General features: G+C 43.2%; 1 protein-coding gene across 4 annotated transcripts in view; it reads right to left on the bottom strand.

The window, feature by feature from the left end:
* LOC140734702 (PDZ domain-containing RING finger protein 4-like) overlaps positions 1–22665 on the bottom strand; it is a 465241-nt gene that overhangs the window by 151492 nt on the left and 291084 nt on the right. For 2 of the 4 annotated variants that reach the window (XM_073059031.1, XM_073059032.1), the window contains exon 1: positions 12075–12353. The exons of the other annotated variants lie outside the window; for them this stretch is intronic. In XM_073059031.1, coding sequence (XP_072915132.1) covers positions 12075–12143 — 69 coding nt within the window. In that variant the 5' untranslated portion in view covers positions 12144–12353. Of the gene's footprint in view, positions 1–12074; positions 12354–22665 lie in introns of those variants that run through there. 4 annotated transcript variants of the gene reach the window in all.

Below are 22665 nucleotides of genomic sequence, written 5' to 3'. Positions count from 1 at the left end.
TTTATATTGAAAAAACAGTGATATTTATCACAGATTGTTGGCGAGAAATAAGCAGTAAGACTATTCTGAACTGTTTTATTCACTGTGGTTTCAAGCATTCGGGTTCAGTGATGACAGAAACAACCGCAAGTGAAAATGAAATGATTTCACTGCTTTGTTAAGTTAGAAACTATGAAGAATTTGAAGGTACTGACCACCACCTTGAATGTTACAATGAAAATGAAGATTTGAAAGAAGCAATCACTGATTGTCTGCTGTGTACAGTGGATGAATTCCCCTGTCGGTAACTATTAAGAACAAACTGTAGTACTATTAGTAGTGTTCCAATTTATTCTGTATTTCATTTAAATATATAATTTGTTACTCAGTTTGACTTTTTTATACATTTTTAACTGTTTCCACAAGACTTCGGCTAATTGGGGCAGCCACCTACTAGGGCCAAAATATCCTGATGTGTCCCAGCTAACTTGAATCCACTGTATTGAAATTCCAAATGTTTCTGGTAAGGAAATCAAAGGATATTGTGTTATTGCAAGTGGTGGTGAGGTAATGATCTTTACCAAATGCTGAAGCAATTAAAAAGCATGGAATAGATACTCCTGCCTCTCCTTCCCATGTTCTTAGGTCCCGACCATCTGTTCAGGCAATGCACAGATCTTAAGGGTTTGGTGATAAACCAAAATCACTTTCAATTTAATTATTTTCTCACTTAAGTCTCTATCTTTCGCTTAACAAGTCTCAGTTACTCAAATCAAGCTCTTGAACATAAGAAATGGAAGCAGGAGAGGTCCCTGTGGCCTTTGAGCCTGAACTAATGCTTTTGTGGAGTACAGTGTTTACTGTAATGTGTCCTAGGGGAATAGTTTCACCCTCATTCTCACTGAGTTATTCAAGATCCTGGTGGAAGGTTAATGGGAAGAATCTGAGATGCTGCATGCTCTACACATCTAGAACAGAAGCACAGTCCTAGGTTTAAGGATAACTATTCAGGAGGAGGAAGGAGGAATTTAGAGATGGGCTCTTCAGCCCAGTGATTCTAACCTGACCATCAACCATCCACTTATACTATTCCTGTACTGATCCCAGATTTTATACTCCCATACTAGATTAGAGGAAATTTATAGCAGTCAATTAGGTTCCCAACGTGCATCACTCAGGGATGTGCAAAGAAACCCACACAGTCACAGGGAGAGCATGCAAACTCTGAAAAGACAGCACCCAAGGTCAGGATTGAGTTGAGCCTGGGTCACTGGAGCTTCAAGGCACTATGCCACCTCCTTTCATCCAAGAGATGAACATTGTTGTGACATTCTATATTAGGTGGCCTTGGCTATACAGTCATGGTTCTGATTGACGGATCTTCGGACACTGAAAGAATTAGAACATACAAGCTCTGGTTACAAGAACTGATTTAAACCACAGGAACATTATGATCCTCAAATGTCAAACTTTCACTGAGGCAGAGCGATTTTAACTTTGAGAGTTATCATTAAAACAAATGCTTCAGTATCATCAGAGGAAGGGTTGGAGTGTGATTTATGGCATTCTTCTCCCTCACAATTAAATCCTTTTGGCAGATGATAGACTCAAGAGAGAATAATTGCTTTAAAGAAGCGATGCAATTTGGAAATTTACTGAACATCCCTTTAATTCAGAGAAATGTTTTAGCTGTCTAATGCAACAGTTAACAGAGAAAAAGATGTTCTTCCAGAACAAAGGGAACTGATTTCTTTGCCAAGCTCTTCAACCTATTGCACATGTGTTAAATCTTTCTCAAGCCCTATGGTTACACACTGAAATATATCAATTGAAGATACAAAAAAAAACCTGCCTGAACTTGATTTTAAAAGCTACGAAATTAAAGGAATTGCTGTATGACTGAGATGTGCAGGTTGTCAACAGTAAATGTTTGAATGGGCCGGCACTTACATTGTCTGCTGGAGGTAGTAAAACCATCCTGAGCACAAAAGCAGTTTGAAAATGGTTTGGTTTTGGTTTGCTTTTCCAAGCAGCCCTGATAAGCGGTGTTCTTTTTTTTAATCCCCCAAACAGGGATGTCACAGAAATTAATGGATGCTCATCTTAAAAGGGCAAGCATTCTCCATCCAAAAGTCTGGATTTATATACCCCTTTACAGACTTCAGCACAACAAGACGGCCGACACCGTAATGCCCTGCACTGTCCTAGATGATTTCCTTCAGACACATAATGGGACCTCTTGCCCTGCTGATTTTTGCTACTTAGTAGGTTTCCATTAGAACATTAGACATAGGAGCAGAATTAGGCTATTTGGCACATTGAGACTACACTGCCATCCTATCATGGCTGATATATTATCTCTCAATCCCATTCTCTCCACCTTCTTCCTGTGCTTTACTAATAGAGAACCTATCAACCTCTGCTTTAAATATACCCAATGACTTATCCTCCACAGACATCTGTGGCAATGAATTCTACAGATTCACCACCTCCTGGCTGAAGAAGTACTCATCTCTGTTCTACAGGGACATCTTTGCATTCTCAGCCTCAGAATACAAGGATAGATACCTAGTATCACTAAAAAGCATATTGACAATCACACTGCTGCTTGTCAGAATGACCGTTGCTGCTAATTTTCCTATACTACAAGTTTCTACAGCTACTGGCTGCAAAATCCTCTAATGAGGAAAAGCATGTTATTAACAAACAGACATAGGTATATAGCAGTATCATCTTCCGTCCCACCAAAATGTTTTACTATCCATGAGATAGTTGACATTTTTTGAAAAATAAATCTATAATTGCCTTTCTAAAATCAGAAACAATCTGCACAGAGCAAGGTTCCACATATTGCGAAGTGGTAATAATCTGATCACATGTTTCCCTGGTGCTAACTTTAGGATAAGCAGTGTCTGGAGTGCAGAGAGTGCTTCTATTCTTAATCAAAACATTATGGCTGATTTTTTTTTATAACTGCCTGAGAGTAGGAGGGTCCCTAGTACAAAATTTCATTAAGTAAATGAGACCTCTGACAACTTGGCACACCTGACAACCTAGTTGGGATGGCTGGGGCCAAATCACAAACATGAGAAGATCTGCGGATGCTGGAAATCCGAGCAACGCACACAGAATGCTGGAGGAACTCAGCAGGCCAGGCAGCATCTAATTTTTTTCCGTAGATGCTGCCTGGCCTGCTGAGTTCCTCCAGCTTTTTAGAAACATAGAAAACCTACAGAACAATACAGGCCCTTCGGCCCACAAAGCTGTGCTGAACATGTCCCTACCTTAGAAATTACTAGGCTTACCCATAGCCCTCTATTTTTCTGAGCTCCATGTACCTATCCAAAAGTCTCTTAAAATACCCTATTGTATCCGCCTCCACCACCATTGCCGGCAGCCCATTCCACAGACCCACTACTAGTAAAAAAACTTACCTCTGACATCTCCTCTGTACTTACTCCCCAGCACCTTAAACCTATGTCCTCTTGTGGCAACCATTTCAGCCCAGGGAAAAAGCCTCTGACTATCCACACGATCAATGCCTCTCATCATCTTATACACCTCTATCAGATCACCTCTTATCCTCCTTCGCTCCAAGGAGAAAAGGCCGAGTTCACTCAACCTATTCTCATAAGGCATGCTCCCCAATCTAAATCTCCTCTGCACCCTTTCTATGGCTTCCCCATCCTTCTTGTAGTCAGGCAACCAGAACTGAGCACAGTACTCCAAGTGGGGTCTGACCAGGGTCCTATATAGCTGCAACATTACCTCTCGGCTCCTAAATTCAATTCCACGATTGATGAAGGCCAATACACCATACGCCTTCTTAACCACAGAGTCAACCTGCACAGCTGCTTTGAATGTCCTATGGACTCAGACCCCAAGATCCCTCTGATACTCCACCCTGCCAAGAGTCTTACCATTAATACTATATTCTGCCATCATATTTGACCTACCAGAATGAACTACTTCACACTTATCTGGGTGGAACTCCATCTGCCACTTCTCAGCCCAGTTTTGCATCCTATCAATGTCCCGCTGTAACCTCTGACAGCCCCCCACACTATCCACAAGTCATCAGCAAACTTACTCACCCACCCCTCCGCTTCCTCATCCAGGTCATTTATAAAAATCACGAAGAGTAGGGGCCCCAGAACAGATCCCTGAGGCACTCCACTGGTGACCGACCTCAGTGCAGAATATGACCCATCTACAACCACTCTTTGCCTTCTATGGGCAAGCCAGTTCTGGATCCACAAAGCAATGTCCCCTTGGATCTCATGCCTCCTTACTTTCTTGCATGGGTTACCTTAATCAAATGCCCCGCTGAAATCCATATACACTACATCAATGTGTTCAGTCACATCCTCAAAAAATTCACTCAGGCTTGTATAGCTTTTTGTGCTTTGATAGTTGGGGTACTGGAACTCACAATTGTCTCAGGTGGAAGAGTGAGCACAGTGCTGTGGGGTCTCTCTCAGAGTCAGAGTGATACAGCATAGGAACAGGTCCTACAGCCTAACTTGTCCATGGTGCCCAACAGGATATTCCCAGTGGGGTCTGCAAGTGAGGAAGTCAAGAATCCACTGGATCCTGGATTTTCTGACTTGCAGACCTCAGTCAGTTCTGATTAGCAACGATATCTCCTCCACCATCTCCTTTAACACAGAGCTGCGTGCTTAGCCCCCTGCTCTGCTCGCTCTAAAGTTATGCCTCCAATTCCATACTTAAGTTTGCTGATGACACTATTGTCACTGGCTGGATCAAAGGAGATGACAAATCAGCATATAGGAGGGAGATTGAAATTTTGGCTGAGTGGTGCCACAACAACAACCTCTCACTCAATGTCATCAAGACCAATGAGCTGATTATTGGCTTTAGGAGGAGGAAACTGGAGGTCCACATCAGGGGATCAGAAGTGGAGAGGGTCAACAATTCCTCTGTCCTATCATTTCAGAGGATCTGAGTGGGTCCAGTAAGTAAGTGCCATTATGAAGAAAGCATGGCAGTGCCTCTACTTTCTTAGAAGTTTGCGAAGATTCAGCATATCATCTAAAACCTTGACAAACTTCAATAGATGTACAGCAGAGAGTAAGCATGTTGGCTGGTTGCATCATGGCCTGGTATGGATTCACTAATTCCCTTGAACAAAAAAAACCTACAAAAAGTAGTGAATATAGCCTAGCCTATCACTGGTGAAACCCTTCCCACCACTGAGCATATCTACATGGAGCGTTGTCACAGGAAAGCAGCATCCATCATCAGGGACCCCCACCATGCAGGTCATGCTCTCTCCTCGCTGCTGCCATCAGAAAAAGGCTACAGGTGTCTCAGGACTCACATCACCAGGTTCAGGAATACTTATTACATCAGGCTCTTGAACCAGAAGCGATAACTTCACTTGCCCCATCACTGAACCGTTCCCACAACCTACGGACTCACTTTCAAGGACTCTACAACTCATTTTTTTGATATTTATTAGTTATTTATTCATAATTTCTGGGTCGTCCCCCCCATTTTGTATTTGCACAGTTTTTTGCACATTGGCTGTTGGTCCATCCTGTTAGGAATAGTCTTTCATTGATTCTATTGTGTTTCTTGTATACACTGTGAATGCCCACAAGAAAGATGAATTTCATGGTTGTATACGGTGACATAAATGTACTTCGATAATAAATTTACTTTGAACATATCCCTCTAAAACCCTACTATCAATGTACATATCCAAATATCACATAATTGTTACAGTACCTGCCTCAACCATTTCCTCTGGCAGCCATTCCACAACCCCTCTGTGTGAATGTGTATGCCGGGCCCCTTTTTGAATCTTTCCCTGCTCATGTTAAACCTTTTCCCTCTAGTCTTTAGCTTTCCTGGGAAAAAGACCATGTGCATTTGCCCTATCATTAATTTATGCTCTATCAACCCTTTCTGATTGAAAGCACTTGGCTTAAATTGGGGGTGGGGGAGAGGAAGAGGAGAGACCTGCTCACTGCCACAGTCAGAGATGTCAAAGAATCAAGTAGCACATCGAGAGTGCACACAAACCTTCCGAACAATATTATTTTCGTCAACATTCTTGGTGTTTGTTAAAAAAATGACCAGCAACTGCAGAAAAGGCCGACCCCTTTATAAAGTGGAAAGAACACCATAAGACATAGCAGCAGAATTAGGCCATTTGGCCCATCAAGTTTGCTCCACCACTTAATCATAGCTGATCCTTTTTTCCCCTCCTCAGCCCCACTCCCCAAGCTTCTCCTCATAACGTTTTGATGCAGTGTCCAATCAAGAACCTATCAAACTCTGCCTTGAATACCCCAACGTCCTGGTCTCCACAGCTGCCTGTGGTAATAAATTCCACAAATTCACCACCCTCTGGCTAAAGAAATTTCTCTGCCATCTGTTTTAAATGGAAGCCCTCTTGTCTTTGACTCCACCACCATGAGAAACATCCTTTCCACATTTACTCTGTTTAGGCCTTTCAACATTCAAAAGGTTTCAATGAGATCTCCCCCCTCATCCTTCTAAATTCCAGTGAGTACAGAGCTATCAAACATTCCTCATATGATAACCCTTTTATTCCCAGAATCATCCTTGTGAACCTCCTCTGGACCCTCTCCAATGCCAGCACATCTTTTCTTACATGAGGAGCCCAAAACTGTTCACAATACTTAAGGGGAGGTTTCACCAGTGCCTTATAAAGCCTCAGCAACACACCCCTGCTCTTCTATTCTCGGCCTCTTGAAATGAATGCCAACATTTTATTTGCTTTTCTCACCACCAACTCAACCTGCAAGTTAACCTTTGGAGTGTTCTGTACAAGGACTCACAAGTCCCTTTTTGTATTTCAGTTTTAGATTTTCACTGTTTAGAAAATAGTTTTCATATCTATTTCTACTACGAAAGTGTATGACCATGCATTTTCTAACACAGTATTCATTTCTCACTTTCTTACCCATTCTTCTAATCCAGTGGTTCCCAACCTTTTTTTGGCCATGCCCCACCTAATCACCTCTAAAATCCTGATGCCCCCTGTGGTGATATATAATTCTTATTATTCAAAAAGTGAACTCCTATTCACCTGGAGGAAGCCTAAAAGACCATTAACTTGGTTTAAACAAGCTTCCAAAGAACATGGCATTCATGAAAGAGAAAAATAAAAGAACCAAAGGACTGTTAAAGTTCTGAGGAAGAAATTACTAAGAAATTGTAAAAAAAAGCATTAAGTGATATTAAAATAATAATAATAAATAAAACAATGCCGATTCGTTTCTACAGCATACAAAGACAGATACACCGTTTAAAAGAGATGACGCAATGTACACACCTTCACACCGCCAAGAACCGAAAGCTACTGCAAAAAGCAGCATTGGCGCGACCTCGTACGAGTTTCTTACGCGTTTGGACTTGTTCATTCGTTCCTTCCTACATCAGTCAATTCATTAATTTAATTATGAAAGCCATTTGATGGTTGTAATGATGGTGATACACTATATATACAGTGCATACGCAATTACACATGTACATATACACAAGTATTTTTGTGTATGCATACTGTATATACACATATGTATTAACTCACACACACACTCATACTCACACAGACTTACCAGAAAAAATTCACTGTTAATAATGCATTCTTGAATTGCCCCCTTTAAAAATCAAATTGCCCCACGTTGGGAACCACTGTTCAAATCTGTCTAAGTCCTTCTGCAGCCTACCTGTTTCCTCAACATTACCTGTCCCTTCACTAATCTTCCTATCATCTGTAAACTTAGCAACAAAGCCATCTATTCCATCATCTAAATCAATGATATACTGCATGAAAAGAAGTGGTCCCAACACCGACCCCTGTGGAACACCACAAGTCACTGGCAGCCAACCAGAAAAGGATCCGTTTATTCCCACTCACTGCCTCCTTCCAATCATCCAATGCTCTAAACATGCCAGTAACTATCCTATAATACCATGGGCTCTTAACTTGGTAAGCAGTTTCATGTGTGACACCTTGTCAAAGGCCTTCTGAACAACATCCACTGAATTCCCTTTATCTAACCAATGTGTAATCTCCTCAAAGAATTCCATTGCATTCGTTAGGCAAGATTTTCCCTTAAGGAAACCATGCTGACTTTGTCCTATCTTGTCCTGTGTCACCAAGTACTCCATAACCTCATCCTAATGAGGGAAGGGAGCCATAATTCCTGGTTAGGGTGTGAAAGATGGCGTGACATGAACGTGGATCGCTGGAGTCTTTTTCCCTCTGGGAAAGAGAGTCGGCAAGGGAGGGCTGAGCTCTGGGGTGAAAGTAGATTTGAAGGATAGTATTTTCACACATAGGATGGTGAATATCTGGAACCAGCTGCCAAAGCAGCTGGTTCCAGGCAGAGAGGATTAATTTTTTAAAAACATGTTTGGAAAGGTACTTGGGAAGGAAATGTGATACAGGACCAATGTAGCAAACGGGAATGGCAGAGATTGGCACCTTGATTAGCAGGTACGGGGGGGGGGGGGGGGGGGCGCTGTTCTATTAGTGTTTTTTTTAACCACAGGTAAATGGATCTACCTCCTCTTCCGGTACGGAGACTGTTCTCAGAAGCAGAGAGAGATAATGGACAGGACGGTGGATAATGAATACAGCTCACATTTTTGATGGATTTGGCATTACCCACCGAATCCTTGGTTGCAACTGATAGTGTATGAAATCATGGTGGATATATAGGGTCTAAACACAGTTGTTTTCCCAGAGAAGGGGAATAAAAAAATTAGGGGGTGTAGATTTAAGGTGAGAGGGAGATGATTTAAAAATGACCTGAGGGATAGAGGTTAATGTTTATGATTTGTAGTCTCGGAGGCTGAAGCAGAACAGCAACAATATTAAAAGACATTTGGACAGCTACATGGATAGGAAGGGGTTAGAGGGATCTGGGTCAATTGCGGGCAAATGGGACCATCTTGCATGGGAAATTCCAGTCAGCATGGACCGAAGTGTCTGTTTCCGTGCAATACCACTTCACGAATACGCATTTTCACCCAGTTTTGCTCCTGCGCTACTATCCTGGTTGTTAGTCCGTGTGTTGCGCCTCCGGTTAGCGAAGCCGCAACGCTCGCAAGTCCAGCGCACACCTTCACAGACCTCACACAGAAGCCGAGCCCCTCCCGCACGGTCCCTCCTTCTCAGCGCGGAGTTAGCCAGCTGGACTGAAAGCGCGCTCCCCGCCGGCAACGCGCCACCATTCCCAGGGCGCGGGCAGTCAGAGATGCCGCTCAAATGCCTGCCTGCCCGCCCTCCGTACGTTGGCAGCTCCTTCCCTTATAACCGCACATCCATCTCTACTCGCATCCCTGAGGTAGTTTAAATTACCCTATAGATTTAACGCTCCTGGCCCCCAAATAATAACAGAAACATAATCAGTTTTTATTGCGCAATGAACTGTAATTTATAGGAGTTTGAAGCAGTTAGTGTTTATAAAGCCATTCTTGTACCGTCAATTCTCCCTTCTCTCTGATTCCACAGTCTTTCCGCAATAAATTGACGTTTTCTTTAGGGAAAAAATGCAGATGTGGGGACAAAAAAAAACCGAGAAAATACTGGAAACACTCCAGGTCAGACAGCGTCTGTGAAAAAGACACGACGTGTTAACGACTCGGGTCAAAGATACGGAAGACTCTCGGACTTGAAACATTCACCATTGCTACTTCCACAGATTGTGCCAGAGCTACTGCTGTTTCTAGCACTTTCTGCTTCAGTTCGTGTCTCCCAGCACTTCCCAGTTCGTAAAGTTTTTCTCGGGTCTGGTTTGAGCTTTCACCAGGTGGACCCCTCCCACTCCAGTCCCTCTGTGTATGTGTAATTAACTCATATTTGCATATTGTTTAAATAAGATGGCATTTTGTATGTCTTATAACAACAGAGGGAGGCTTTTAGCGTTTGCGCTTCCCGCGAAATCTACTGACACTGGAGAAATGAAGCGATTGTTGACAGCCCGCCAATTTGCACTTAAATAAAATTACGCAGCACTTTCGCCTCCAGCAGCAATTAATGGTGCCAAACCCTCCGCGGTGATAAAAAGAGCCATTTTCGCATTAATTAATGCGTGGAATCGTCTTATAAAACGGCTAATGAGGCTCAGATCATGTTACTGTGACATACGTTCATTAAAGACTCGAGACCTGTGAAGGTGCTCCGCGGTGCGAAGATTCAGGCTGGTACCTAGGTATGCAAGTAGGCGGACACCGCCGACCCGAAGCGCCTCTGACCATCCTCTGCCGCCAACCTGCTTCCCATCCCACCTTACTACTTTGGTAAGTAAATATCAACACGTCACTCAGAGCAATCGCTGTTTCTCAAATGCACGAATACATATGAAACGTAAATAATCTTTCAAAATACATTCATTCCCCGATCTGCACCAACTGATCACGTAAAATTCAACAGGCTTTGCAAAACCTCCCGCAGAGAACGCCGTGTAACAATGTACGGCTAGGTCCCACACACTTTTATCTCCCGCCTCCCGCACAATCGCCAGTCTCTCCACCCGTCCATCAAGTTTAAATGCGTTATTTGGCCGTGAACAATTAAAGCATGCAGTGAATGAAATGGCGCCGCACATATTTCACATTTTAAAATAGCCGCCGCTTTAAAAAATCAATTTATTCATTAAACCTGTTGGATGAAGCATCACTGGCACCGGGTATTTTAAAACTAGTGTATTTCCGGGTGGAAGTTTTAAGGGCTGTAGTTTATCAGCACATCTGCTTTTTAAAACTATCATAACCAAACAATTTTCCACTACGTTTACGTTCGATGGTTTCTATTCAACTAGCGAAACCACCTAAAGAGGATATTCTATAATTTTATCCGGAGCGTCATCCTTTAGCGGAGAAAACAGAGTCTCTGTCCAGGGAACACTAAGACCTGTTACACAGGGAGGTCAGTCAATACAGGGCATTTGATTTGCAATCGCAACATTTCCTGCGCAGGTACTAGCTCATGTCCCGTCCGCCTTTGATTGCCGCGCATCGGAATGCAACTTGTGAGTGTGTCCGAGTCACTGAGTCCTGCCGTTCTACCTCGCAGCAACTGTAAGTTCCGACTCAGTCAGGAATTAAGGACCAAAAAAAAGTTGCGCAAAGCTGTCCAATAACGCTCATGCAAAGCAAATAGACAAATAGAATATGCAGCCTAACACGTCCACACTATTATTCTCATCTCATACAGACTTTATTTCTCTCTCCAGTACAGGTATCTCCTTGCCATCTTTGTATCAACCTAGCTTTCCATTCCGTGTAATAAACACCCAGAACAGGTAGCCTTGGTGGGAAGAGGAACTGCTAAGATTTCAGCGAGGGAGCATTTCTTCCAAAACTCGTGAAGGCTTTCGCACCTGAAACGTCAAATCTCTCCCCACTAGCGCTGCCTGACCCGCTGAGTACTTTTATAATTGTTTGATTTTATATCAGATTTTCAGCATCTGCAGTTTTTATTTTGATTTTCATTTGCGTTTCTCATTCCATCACTCCACGTGGTACAAGCTCTGATCAACAAATGAGTAAATGATTTACCATTTCTAATATTTGAGCCCAGGTGTTGAACTCGCCACAAGTTCTTTGTCTGCTGTATCACACCCTATCCAGGATCAGCTTTGATCCCTCTCTTGGAGATTGAAGCCCTATTCTCCCCACTCTTTCCTGTTGCCTCCAAGTCCGCTGTTCGTTACCCTAACTCAACACCTGTACGTCAGAAACGAACGGCTCAGAATTTTTTTTTAAAAGTTTTAAAGTTTCATAAGTGTGGGGATGGCGCGTCAGTAGCAATCAATGTCTGTCAGTCAGATGGGCTTGAATGAGAAGGAAATGGTGCACCCCGTCAGATAAGACTTAATGTTCACAAGTGAAAATAACATCAAGGCAATTACAATTCAGCTGTTTGTTCCAAGTACACATAATTGACAAAATTAACATTTAAAGACCAAGTCTTGGATAGAAAGTGACTTCACGCCAACACAATATCTTTTTTTTTCATAACATCTCCAGAAGGTGTTCCTCACTCAGTCCCACATTCGCCCAGAGCCCAGGTGCTGCCTTCACTAACTCACCTGTGAAACTTCATACAGTAATTTGTAGTGCTCCTCTCTCTTCTGTAAAGCGCACAGATTGCAGCCCATTATAAATCAGCGACAAGCCACTTTCCCACCGTCCACTTTGCCCACAGCTCAGAGGGACTTGCACTGACGGGAAGTCACCCTCCAGACCTGACTGGTACAACTGCGGACTCTCATCAGTCACCAAGCGCCGAGCTCACACTCAGCATATACAGGGCACAGTTTGCAGTACTACTTGGCTTGAATGGGGAAGGGGGAGGGGGTGAAAAATGAACAGCACGATTCGTGGTTGTTTCCGTCTCGGTATCTCACACACAGTTTTGATTCAGTTCAAAGCAACACACTCCCCCGTCTCTGCCTCAGTGCACATGACTACACAGATTCCAGCTCATACATATTAATGAGGGTCTCATTGATTATTTATGAAACGTCGCGATGGTGGGGAAGGACGTTCCTGCTTATGACAGATGAATATCCACTAATTAGGAAGCAAATACATTAAAAAAAATACATTCTCTGCGCCCAACTCTAAAACTTAGATTATAAAATACAACTTAAATGCACTGAAGCAAAAAAAACGTATTCCTTAAACATAAGATTTACGGATTGATGGAAGACTTTTCAATTCACCCGCTGTTAAATGAGAATAATACATAGAATACTTATTTATACGTGTCTAATAAAGATTGTGGAAACGGCCAGCTTTAGGAATTCTTGCTGGAATTTCCACTTCAAGGGTCTGAACAGTGAAAATATTTAAATCCTTCCAAGTGCCTGTGGTGTTCCAGCATTGAGCATCAAACTGCACCAGGAAGCAAACACTCGAAGCGCAAAGTACAAGGACCCCAGGTAATTTCCATTCCAACGTTAAGTCTTGCGATGTTAAGTGGCCCTAAATTCCCTTAATTGATCTTAATTGCAAGCAAATTGGTTTGATGGTTAGCGACACCAAAACAGCACCAAAGGCGAAAGTACTTCAACAACTGCTGCCTTCCAGCCTCACCCCCGGGGAGACAATAATCGGATTTTCCGGGCTTTGATTTTACTTAACTGTCTGGAGGAGAACCAGGTTTAGATCTTCGTGGAAGAATCATCCCTGTGGATGCCCGTAAACGACCACGGGCTGCCCACCTAATGTCCGATTTATGCATGTGGATGGACTAAACAAGTATTAAACTCGATGCACTTGGCATCTAGTGCCCGTGGTAGGGTCTGGCGATGGGCTTGCAGACCATGCGAGACCGATTGCAGTCACTGATATTTGTTCGCACGAACCTGCCTCGCACCGATTAAAACTGAAAGTCTCCACTGTTTCAGCGGGACGGGGTTTGCTGCGCCCTTCGCGACGTATGGGAAAGTTTCGGGCGGAAACTAACGGGGCTCCCCGCCAGCTCTGGCTGGGTCGGCTCGGCGCTGAAGCGGGAGTTCAACTGCGGGCAAGTTCCGGAACGAAAGTTGCCCGGTGGGAGCGTGGGGAACAGAATGGGAGGAGGGAAGGAGGGAGAACGTGACTGGGAGGAAAGGTACGGAGTAAGACAAGTTTTGATATGTAGGTCACCACATTCCTACAGATGTACCGGGATGAGAATTCTGACTGGTTGCATCACAGCCTGGTATAGAGGCTTCAATACCGCGATCGCAAGAGGTTGAATGAGGGTTGTAGACTCAAGCAACTTCATCGCCAGCACAATCCTCTCCACCAGCCGTGACATCTTCGAGGGGAGGTGTCTTAAGACGATGACATCCATCATTAAGGACCCTCACCTTTCCGGAAGAATGCCCTCTTCTCATTGCCGCCATAAGGAATGAGAAAGGTGAACAAGTCTGAAGACACACACTCAACGTTTCGGGAAGACCTTCTCCTCCACTAATTTCTGAATGGTCCACCAGCACTATCTCGCTATTCCGATTTTGCAGTAATTTATTATGTCTTCTAGCCGCAAAACAATACATATCACGACGTACGCCAGTGATAATACATCTGATTTTGAGAGTAGAAAGAAAGAGAGATGGGGAGTGCCTGCATACAGGAGAGGGGTGGGGTTGAGGTAACTGGCGCTAGGAGAAGGCAGAAACAATTCATTGTGGTCATTCCAGGGAGGAGGGGCCTTACTGATGTGGACAGACAGGAGAAGGACAAGCTGGAAGACAGGAAAATATGAGTGGATTCGATGGAGGCGTTTGAAATATTGAAGGGTGCAGTGTGGGTAAAGAGGAGCTGTTTCTCCAGTAAAGAATGTAGATGACTGAGGTGGGGGGAAGGGGAATCAGGTGAGTATGGGGTGATGACGCCGATGTGTGGGAGAGTGATGTACAAAGAACAGTAATTCAATGTCACCCTCTTTTCATATTACTATTTTGCATGCCTCTCCACCCCCCCCCCCCCCCCATCTGTCCTTGGTTCAGTATTGTGCAGACTAATTGATAATGGCTTTGGAAAGTGTTTGATTTTTACATTTGAGCAGCCCTTGATTTGTCAATTCTTGTAAGGAATGAGTCATCTTGAAATGGAATAACTGGTCAACATTTGTGAGATTTACAGTGGATCAAGACTACTTAGAGCAGCTCTCAAAATCCCAATTTATAAATGATTTGCCTGAGACAACCATCATCTGATCAATCCCTATGGTTATAAAGAGGATTCAGTGCCAGGATTTCCCAAAACACCGTACAGCCTATGAGGTACTGTACTTGGAAAATGTTGTCATTGTTGGATTGTGGGAAAACTATAGCCACCTTGCACACCACTGCACAACCTGAGCCTAGAATTAGAGTGAGATAAGGATCTGGTAACCCATTAAACTACTGCTGGTTACAAGACAAATATCAACCAGGGCACCTTGTCGATCTGCTTTGACCATCTCACCTGAAAGAGGGTACATTGCTGATAACTCCAAAAATACAACCCTCTCTCAAAATTTCCTTACACTATCAAGTTAGACATTATGTTCTAACCCATGGACTGCAACCCACAACCTTCTTCCTTGATACCGTCTCAAGTAGAAATATATTTGATGAAGAAAAATGAATAAAATGCAAGTATGAGGCCATAACCTGCTGTTTCCTCTTCTGCAGTTTGTAGACATGCGGAGCTTCTAAAGAGAGGATGTGCAGCCAATCAATTCAAGCTAATTTAGAGACTCAAGAAAGACCTTGGATAGAAATACCAGCCGAAAGCTGTTTCAATTTACAAATGTATAAATCAATTCAAAAGCCATGTGGTTATATTCCTGACTGACTAATTTCCAAAAATCACTGAATTTCTAACAGGCCTTTCAAGTCAGCTCTTGAAATCTCCAGCATCAAGGACACAAGATGCAAGTTCAGTTCACCACAAACAGGCATTTGTTTTTATTTTCCTCCTGGCTTTTTCTTTTAAACTGAAGCTTCCCAATCTTTTAATGAAATTACTGTCTATGAATTTTAAAAACGTTCTTGTGCTCCATTTAGATTTGCGTTGCACCCGACTTCTATTGTTGAACTGAGAATTTAGAGGTCCACTTCCTGACAGAAATCTTTTATTTCCATGTGAAGTATCTCAGTGCCTCTCAAGCTCTTTGGGAGTTGTTTTTTCTTTCTTCATTGCAGTAGTTTTGAAGAGTGTTGGCCTTTGATGATTCATGAGAGATGCAAAGAAAAAAATACTCAGTAGTTATGATCTGAATTTCACTGCCTGCAAGGCAATCAGTATGTTCCATTGGGAACTGGATAAACATTTGTGAGAGAATAATTTGTGGGGCTGTGGGGAATTAAACTTAAGGGATTGCATCAATAGAGGAAAGCATCAACACAAGGGACTGAATAGCCCCTTTTTATGCTCCTCTTTTTCATCACCCTTGGCCCAACCTCACTCTCAGATTCTGATTCACTTATTTAGCACATGTACATTAAAACAGAGTAAATTGTGTCACTTGCATAAACAACCAACACAACCCCAACCTAAAATGTACTGGGGGCACTCTGCAAGTGTCACCGCACATTCCAGAACTTGGCAGAACGCAAGACAGGACAAAGTTCACGGAAATGATTCTAAGATTGAATGGCTTGTCATATGAAGAGTGTTAGGTGGCTCTGGGCCTGTATTCACTAGAATTCAGAAGAATGAGGGGTAACCTCATTGAAACCTCTCAAATGGTGAAAGGCCCTGGATGCATTGGATGTGGAGAGGATGTTTCCTATGGTGGGAGAGTCTCAGACCAGAGGACACAGACTCAGAACAGAGAGGCATCCTTTTAAAACGGAGAGGAGGAGAATTTCTTTAGCCAGAGAGTGGTGGATCTGTGGAATTTTTTGCCACAGGCAGCTGTGGAGGCCAAGTCTTTCTGTATATTTAAGGCAGAGGTTGATAGATTCATGATTGGTCAGGGCATGGAGGGATATGGGGAGAAGGCAGGAAATTGGGGGCCGACAGGAAAATTGGATCAGCCATGATGAAATGATGGGCCAAATAGCCTAATTCTACTCCTATATCTTATGGTCATAAAACAAGTCCCATTTCTCCTCCTTCCAACGTGCACACAACAGTCCTCCAACCCATCGACAAGCCATCTCCGGCCTTGAGAAAGCTTACGTATTTGCAGACATTGGCCTTCAATTTCCCCAGTGGACTCACAGACAGGGGGCTCTGGCCATCTGGCCTTGACTTCCAGACTTCTGATCAACGTGACTGGAAGCTGTTGCTTCCACGCCAAAACCTAACTTCAGCTTTTTACTTTCCTTTCTCTACTTCAAGTTTAGTTACCATTCAACCATATATGAACACCCATGAATGCAGCCAAATGAAGCAGCGTTCCTCTGGGGCCAGGATGTAAATCATAATACCAACAGACATACACCGCAAAAGGCACATATAGCACATATAAGATAGAAAGTAAACATACAGTCACACAAAAAATATATAGCCCAAGTCCCTGAGCGATATGTCTTGTAAATTGCTGGTGCATGGGTGTTATTGGCAAGAGTAAGCAGCTCCCAGCAGTTAGCAGATGAATGTATACATGTGTCCTGTAAGATGCATTCTATTTACTTGGTTATTCAAGCTGTTTTCCTGCAGATCTGGAAACTTTCTACAAATTACATTTGCAGCCTTTTTTCAGTCTTCTGATAGTTAACCACAGCGTTCACTTTTTGTAAGGCTTGCCATGTTCAACCAAGTGCACGGAGACAAAGCTGGTTAACTAGGATGATTAATTGGGGAAATTGCTCGAAGTCACACAGATATTCCTCTCACAGCCTAAAACTTAACACAGCCCATTAAGTTGGGAAGATGAACTCAGCCTTTTATCTTTTATCTTCCGGTGATTTCTAATGGAAGATTCATGTGTGCCTATACGCAAATTGCTGATCAAATAGGGAATTTCTGAGGAGGCATCTGTTCCAAATGAAAGAGTAGAAATCTCCAAATCCTGTCCATGGTGTTAACCTTTGTGCTTGCACTGTTTGGTCCAAACTTCCTGTCTGCACAATTTTGGTCTCCCTGTCATCAACCAAACTGTTACCTGATGCCATTGGCTGGTCTCAAGTAATGAAATTCAACTGTTTTTAATTTCAAATACAGAATTCCAGTGTGTTCCAGTATCTACTCTCCCCATCTTTGACTCCACCCCAACTCACTGAAGTTTTTTCTCGGCGGGCAGCAATCAGCACAACAGATCTTTCGCTGGTGACGTAGTGCGAGGTTTAAAAAGAGCCTGGGTGCTTTCAGTCTTTTTCCTCAGCAGGCGGCAATCAGCGTGGGGCCAATAAAAAGAAAGGAGATGTAACAGAGCAACCATTGTTTGAGTGGTCCAGCTTTGGCTCAACGGGCTTAGGCGAGGACATGCTTGGGCAAGCATAGGCAGAGGTTCAAGTAAGTACGAAAGTTTCTAGCATCTCTTTTTTCCTGTTAGTACATAGTTATTGTGTTGGGAATGGGTCCAGAGGTAGTGGTAGGTTCTTTTGTGTGAGATGTAGGAACTTTGGGAGACCCCCAGTCTCCCTGATAACTACTAACTACACCTGATGAAGTACACTGAGCTGCAGCTCTGAAGAGACCTTGTTAAGGAACTGGAGCTGCAGCTCGAAGGCCTTTGGCTAAATATGGGAAAATGACGAGCTGATGCATAGGAGCTACAGGGAGGTAATCACCCCCAAGTTGCAGGAGGCAGGTACCTGGAGATGGACTGTCAGGAGAGGGAAAAGGAATAGACAGCTAGTGCAGAGTATCCCTTTGGCTGTTCCCCCTCTATAATAAGCATACTGCATTGGATACTGTTGGGAGGGAGACCTATCGGGGGACCCACAGCAGCCTGGTCTCTGGCACTGTGTCTGACTCTGTGGATCAGAACGGAAGAGAGGAGAAGAGGAGGGCAGCAGTAATAGGGAACTCTATAACTAGGGGAGCAGAGAACAGATTCTTTGGACGTGAAAGAGACACCCAGGCGGTATGTTGCCTCCTAGATGTCATAGTTAGGGATGTCTCGGATAGTGTTCACGTATTTTAATGGGGGAGGGTGAACAGCTGGAAGTTGTGGTACATATTGGTACCAACCGCATAGGTAAGAAAAAGGTCCTGCATTGAGAATATAGGGAGTTCGGCAGAAAGCTGAAAGCAGGACCTCTAGGGTAGTAATCTCAGGATTGTTCCTGTGTGCCATGTGCCACTGAATGCAAGGACAGGATGATCTGGTAGATGACTTGTGGCTGAAGAATTGGTGCAGGAGGCAGGATTTCAGATTTCTAGATCATTGGGATCTCTCCTGAGGAAGGTATGACCTGTACAAAAAGGACAGGTTACACCTGAACTTGAGGGGGGACCAATATCCTTGCGGGTAGGTTTGCTGGAGCTGTTGCAGAAGGTTTAAACTAATTTGGCAGAGGGATGGGAACCGGGGGTGATAGGGCTGTTGGTTTACGAGCAGAGGCAATGTGCAGTGAGACTGAGGAAGGACAGGCAGATGATAAGGTGAATTTGAAGTCAGTTGGATGAGTTAAAGTGTAACAAGGGGTCAAATCAGAAAGGGTGATGAATACAGGACTGATGGTGTTATATTTCAATGCACACACAGCATATGGAATATGGTAGATGATCTTGTAACACAGTTAGAGATTGGCAGGTATGACGTTGTTGGCATCTCCGAGTCATGGCTGAAAGAAGATCATAGTTGGCAGTTTAACATCCAAGGATACATAGTGTATCAAAAATCAGGAAAGTAGGCAGAGGAAGTGGGTGACTTTATTGGTAAAAGGATAAAATCAAATCTGTAGAAAGAGGTGACATAGGATCGGGAAATGCAGAACATTATGGGTAGAGTTAAGGAAGTGCAAGGGTAAAAAGTCACTGATGGGAGTTATATACAGGCCCCAGAATAGCAGCCAGGATATGGGCTACAAATTACAATGGGAGAGAAAAGGCATGTGAAAAGGGTACTGTTGCGACAATCATGGGAATTTCAATATGCAGGTAGATTGGGAAAAACTGGTTGGTGATGGATCCCAAGAGGAAAAATTTGTAAAATGCCTACAAGATAGCTTTTTAGAGCAGCTCGTAGTCGAGTCCACGAGGAGAAAAAGCAATTCTGGATTGGATGTTACGTAATGACCCAGATCTGATTAGGAAGCTTAAGGTAAAGCAATCCCTATGAGGCAATGATCATTTTATGATAGAATTCACTCTGCAGGTTGAGAAGGAGAAGTTCAAATCAGAAGTATTGGTACAGTGGAGTGGAGTAAAGGAAATTACAAGGGCATGAAAGAGGAGCTGGTCAAAGTTCACTGCAAGAGGATACTAGCAGGGATGATAGCAGAACAGCAATGGCTGGTGTTTCTGGGAGGAATTCAGAAGGTGCAGGAAGGATACATCCCAAAGATGAAAAAGGGAGGATGTGGCAATTGTGGCTGACAAGTGAAGTTAAATGCAGCATAAAAGCAAAAGAGGGAGCATATAAAATAGCAAAGATTAGTGGGAAGTTAGTGGATTGGGAAGCTTATAAAAACCAACAGAAGGGAACTAAACAAAAGCCATAAAGCGAGAAAAGATGAAATATGAATGCGTTAACCAATTATATAAAAGAGTTTTTTTTTCAAATATATCAGGAGTAAAAGAGAGATGAGAGTGCATATTGGACCACTGTAAAATGATGCTGAAGAGGTAGTAATGGGGGACAAATAAATGGCAGAGGTAGTTCATTAGTATTTTGCAGCAGTTTTCATTGTGTTAGAAGTATGTTGAAAGTTCAGGAGTGTCAGGGTACAGAAGTGAGTGTCATTGCTATTCCCAAGGAGAAGGTGTTTGGAAGCTGCAAAGTTAGAAGGTAGATAAGTCACCTGGATCACATGGATTACAGCCCAGAGTTCTGAAAGCAGTTGCCTAAGCGATTGTGGAGGCATTAGTAATGATCTTTCAAGAATCACTAGATTCTGAAATAATTGCAGAGGACTGGAAAATTACAAACGTGATGCCACACTTTAAGAAGTGAGGGAGGCAGAAGAGAGGAAATAGTAGGCAGTTAGCCTGACTTCGGTGATGGAAAGATGTTGAGAGTCTATTATTAAGGATGAGGTTTTGGGATACTTGGAGGCACATGAAAAAGTAGGCCAAAGTCAGCATGGTTTCTAAAAGAGAAATCTTGCCTGACAAATCTGTTGGAATTCTTTGAGAAATTAACAGGTAGGATAGACAAAGGAGAGTCAGTGAATGCTGTTTATTTGGACTTTCAGAAGGCCGTTGACAAAGTGACACATGAGGCTCCTTAACAGAATAAGAGCCCATGTTATTCCAGGAAAATAACCAAATGGATAGAAGATTGGCTGACTGGCTGAAGGCAATGTGTAGTGGGCCTTTTCTGGTTAGTTGCCGGTGGCTAGAGGTGTGCTGCAATGGTTGGTGTTGGGACGGCTTCATTTTATGTCGTTTATCAATAATTTGGATGAAGGAATTGATGGCTTTGTGGCCAAGTTTGCAGACAAGATAAGGAAAGGTGGAAGGGCAGGTAGTGTTGAGGAAGCAGGGTGTCCACAGAAAGACTTAGACAGATTAGGGTAATGGCCAAGAAGTGGTAGATGGAATATATTTCAGGGAAGTGCATGGTCATGAACATGGGCAGAAGGAATTTGTGGACTATTTTGTAAATGGGGACAAAATTCAGAAAATCAGAGGTGCAGAGGGACTTGGGATTCATCGTGCAGGATTCCCTAAAGGTTAACTTGGAGGTTGACTCGGTGGTAGGAAGGCAAATGCAATGTTAGCACTCATTTTGAGAGGACTAGAACACAAACGGAGGGCTGTAATGTTGGGGCTATATAGGGCATTGGCCAGACACCACTTGGAGTACTGTGAGCAGCTTTGGGCTTCTCACTAAGAAAAGATGTGGTGACATTGGAGAGAGCCCAGAGGCTCACAAGAATGAGAAGGTTAACATATGAGGAGCATTTGATGGCTCTGGGTCTGTACTTGCTGCAGTTTAGAAGAATGAGGGGGATCTCATTGAAACCTACCAAATATTGAAAGGTCTGGATGGAGTGGATGTGGAGAGAATGTTTCCTATAGTCGGGGAGTCTCAGACCAGAAGGCATTGCCTCAGAATGGAGGGACATCCATATAGAACAAAGATGAGGAAAAATTTCTTTAGCAGGAGGGTGGGTGGTGAATCTGTGGAATTCTTTGCACAGATGGCTGGGTACATTTAAGGTGGAGATTGACAAGTTCTTGATTAATTCGGGCATCAGTGGTATGGGGGAGAAAGAAGGAAAATGGGGTTGAAAGGGATAATAAATAAGCCATGATGGAATGGGAAAGCAGACTCGATGTACCGAGTGGCCTAATTCTGCTCCTAGGTCTCATGGTTCAAAGAGTTTCCACCCTGTAATCAAACCACTCAGAGCAGAAAGTCCCAGATCTGATGCTAACCATATTAACAACTCATCTGAGAGTTGGAAATGTTCAGGGAGTTGAGAATCATTCTGATCTGTGTTAGATGCAGGAAGGTTAGCTACCGTTAACACCAGACTTTTCTCCAGGGTAGCTCTCGTCCTGGAGCCAGAAATTTTGTGCCCAATTTAAAAGTAAAGCACATAATCTAGGTCAATATGCTAACACAGTACCAAACTTGTGGATGTTTCATATTTTGGTCGAGAAGTTAAAAGCGAGGTGCTATCTGCTCCTTTACATCAAAGCATCTGGCGTCCCAAAGAAGAGATGGAGAGTTCTTTCTGGAGCTCTGGCCAACATTTATTCCCCAACACCATTGAAACAGATCACTTGATCAACCATCACATTCCAGTATTCATTGTCCTGACCTCTACTCCATTCACACTCACCTAATCTTTGTACTGTACCCTGTACTGTAAATAAACCAGTGAAAATTTGTTGTAAACATTAGAACCAATTCAATTGTGAATTGATTGTCACTTCAATTTTCACACGATAATCAATTAAGTTGGTAAACCCCTTCAGGGTATTCTTTGTTCCAAATTTGAGCAATAAACTACAATATTCCTAACAATCTGCAGATCCAGAGCTACCTTTTGAGGAGTGCTCCCTTCTGAATTTCAGCAGAGTGCAACTGTTCTGCTTCCAGTTACAATTACATTTTAAAAGTAAAATCCA

Source organism: Hemitrygon akajei, chromosome 10 (genome assembly GCF_048418815.1).
Source record: "Hemitrygon akajei chromosome 10, sHemAka1.3, whole genome shotgun sequence".
NCBI lineage: Eukaryota > Metazoa > Chordata > Chondrichthyes > Myliobatiformes > Dasyatidae > Hemitrygon > Hemitrygon akajei.
Note: the sequence above shows the minus strand (reverse complement) of the source record. Positions and strands in the feature narration are given on the sequence as shown.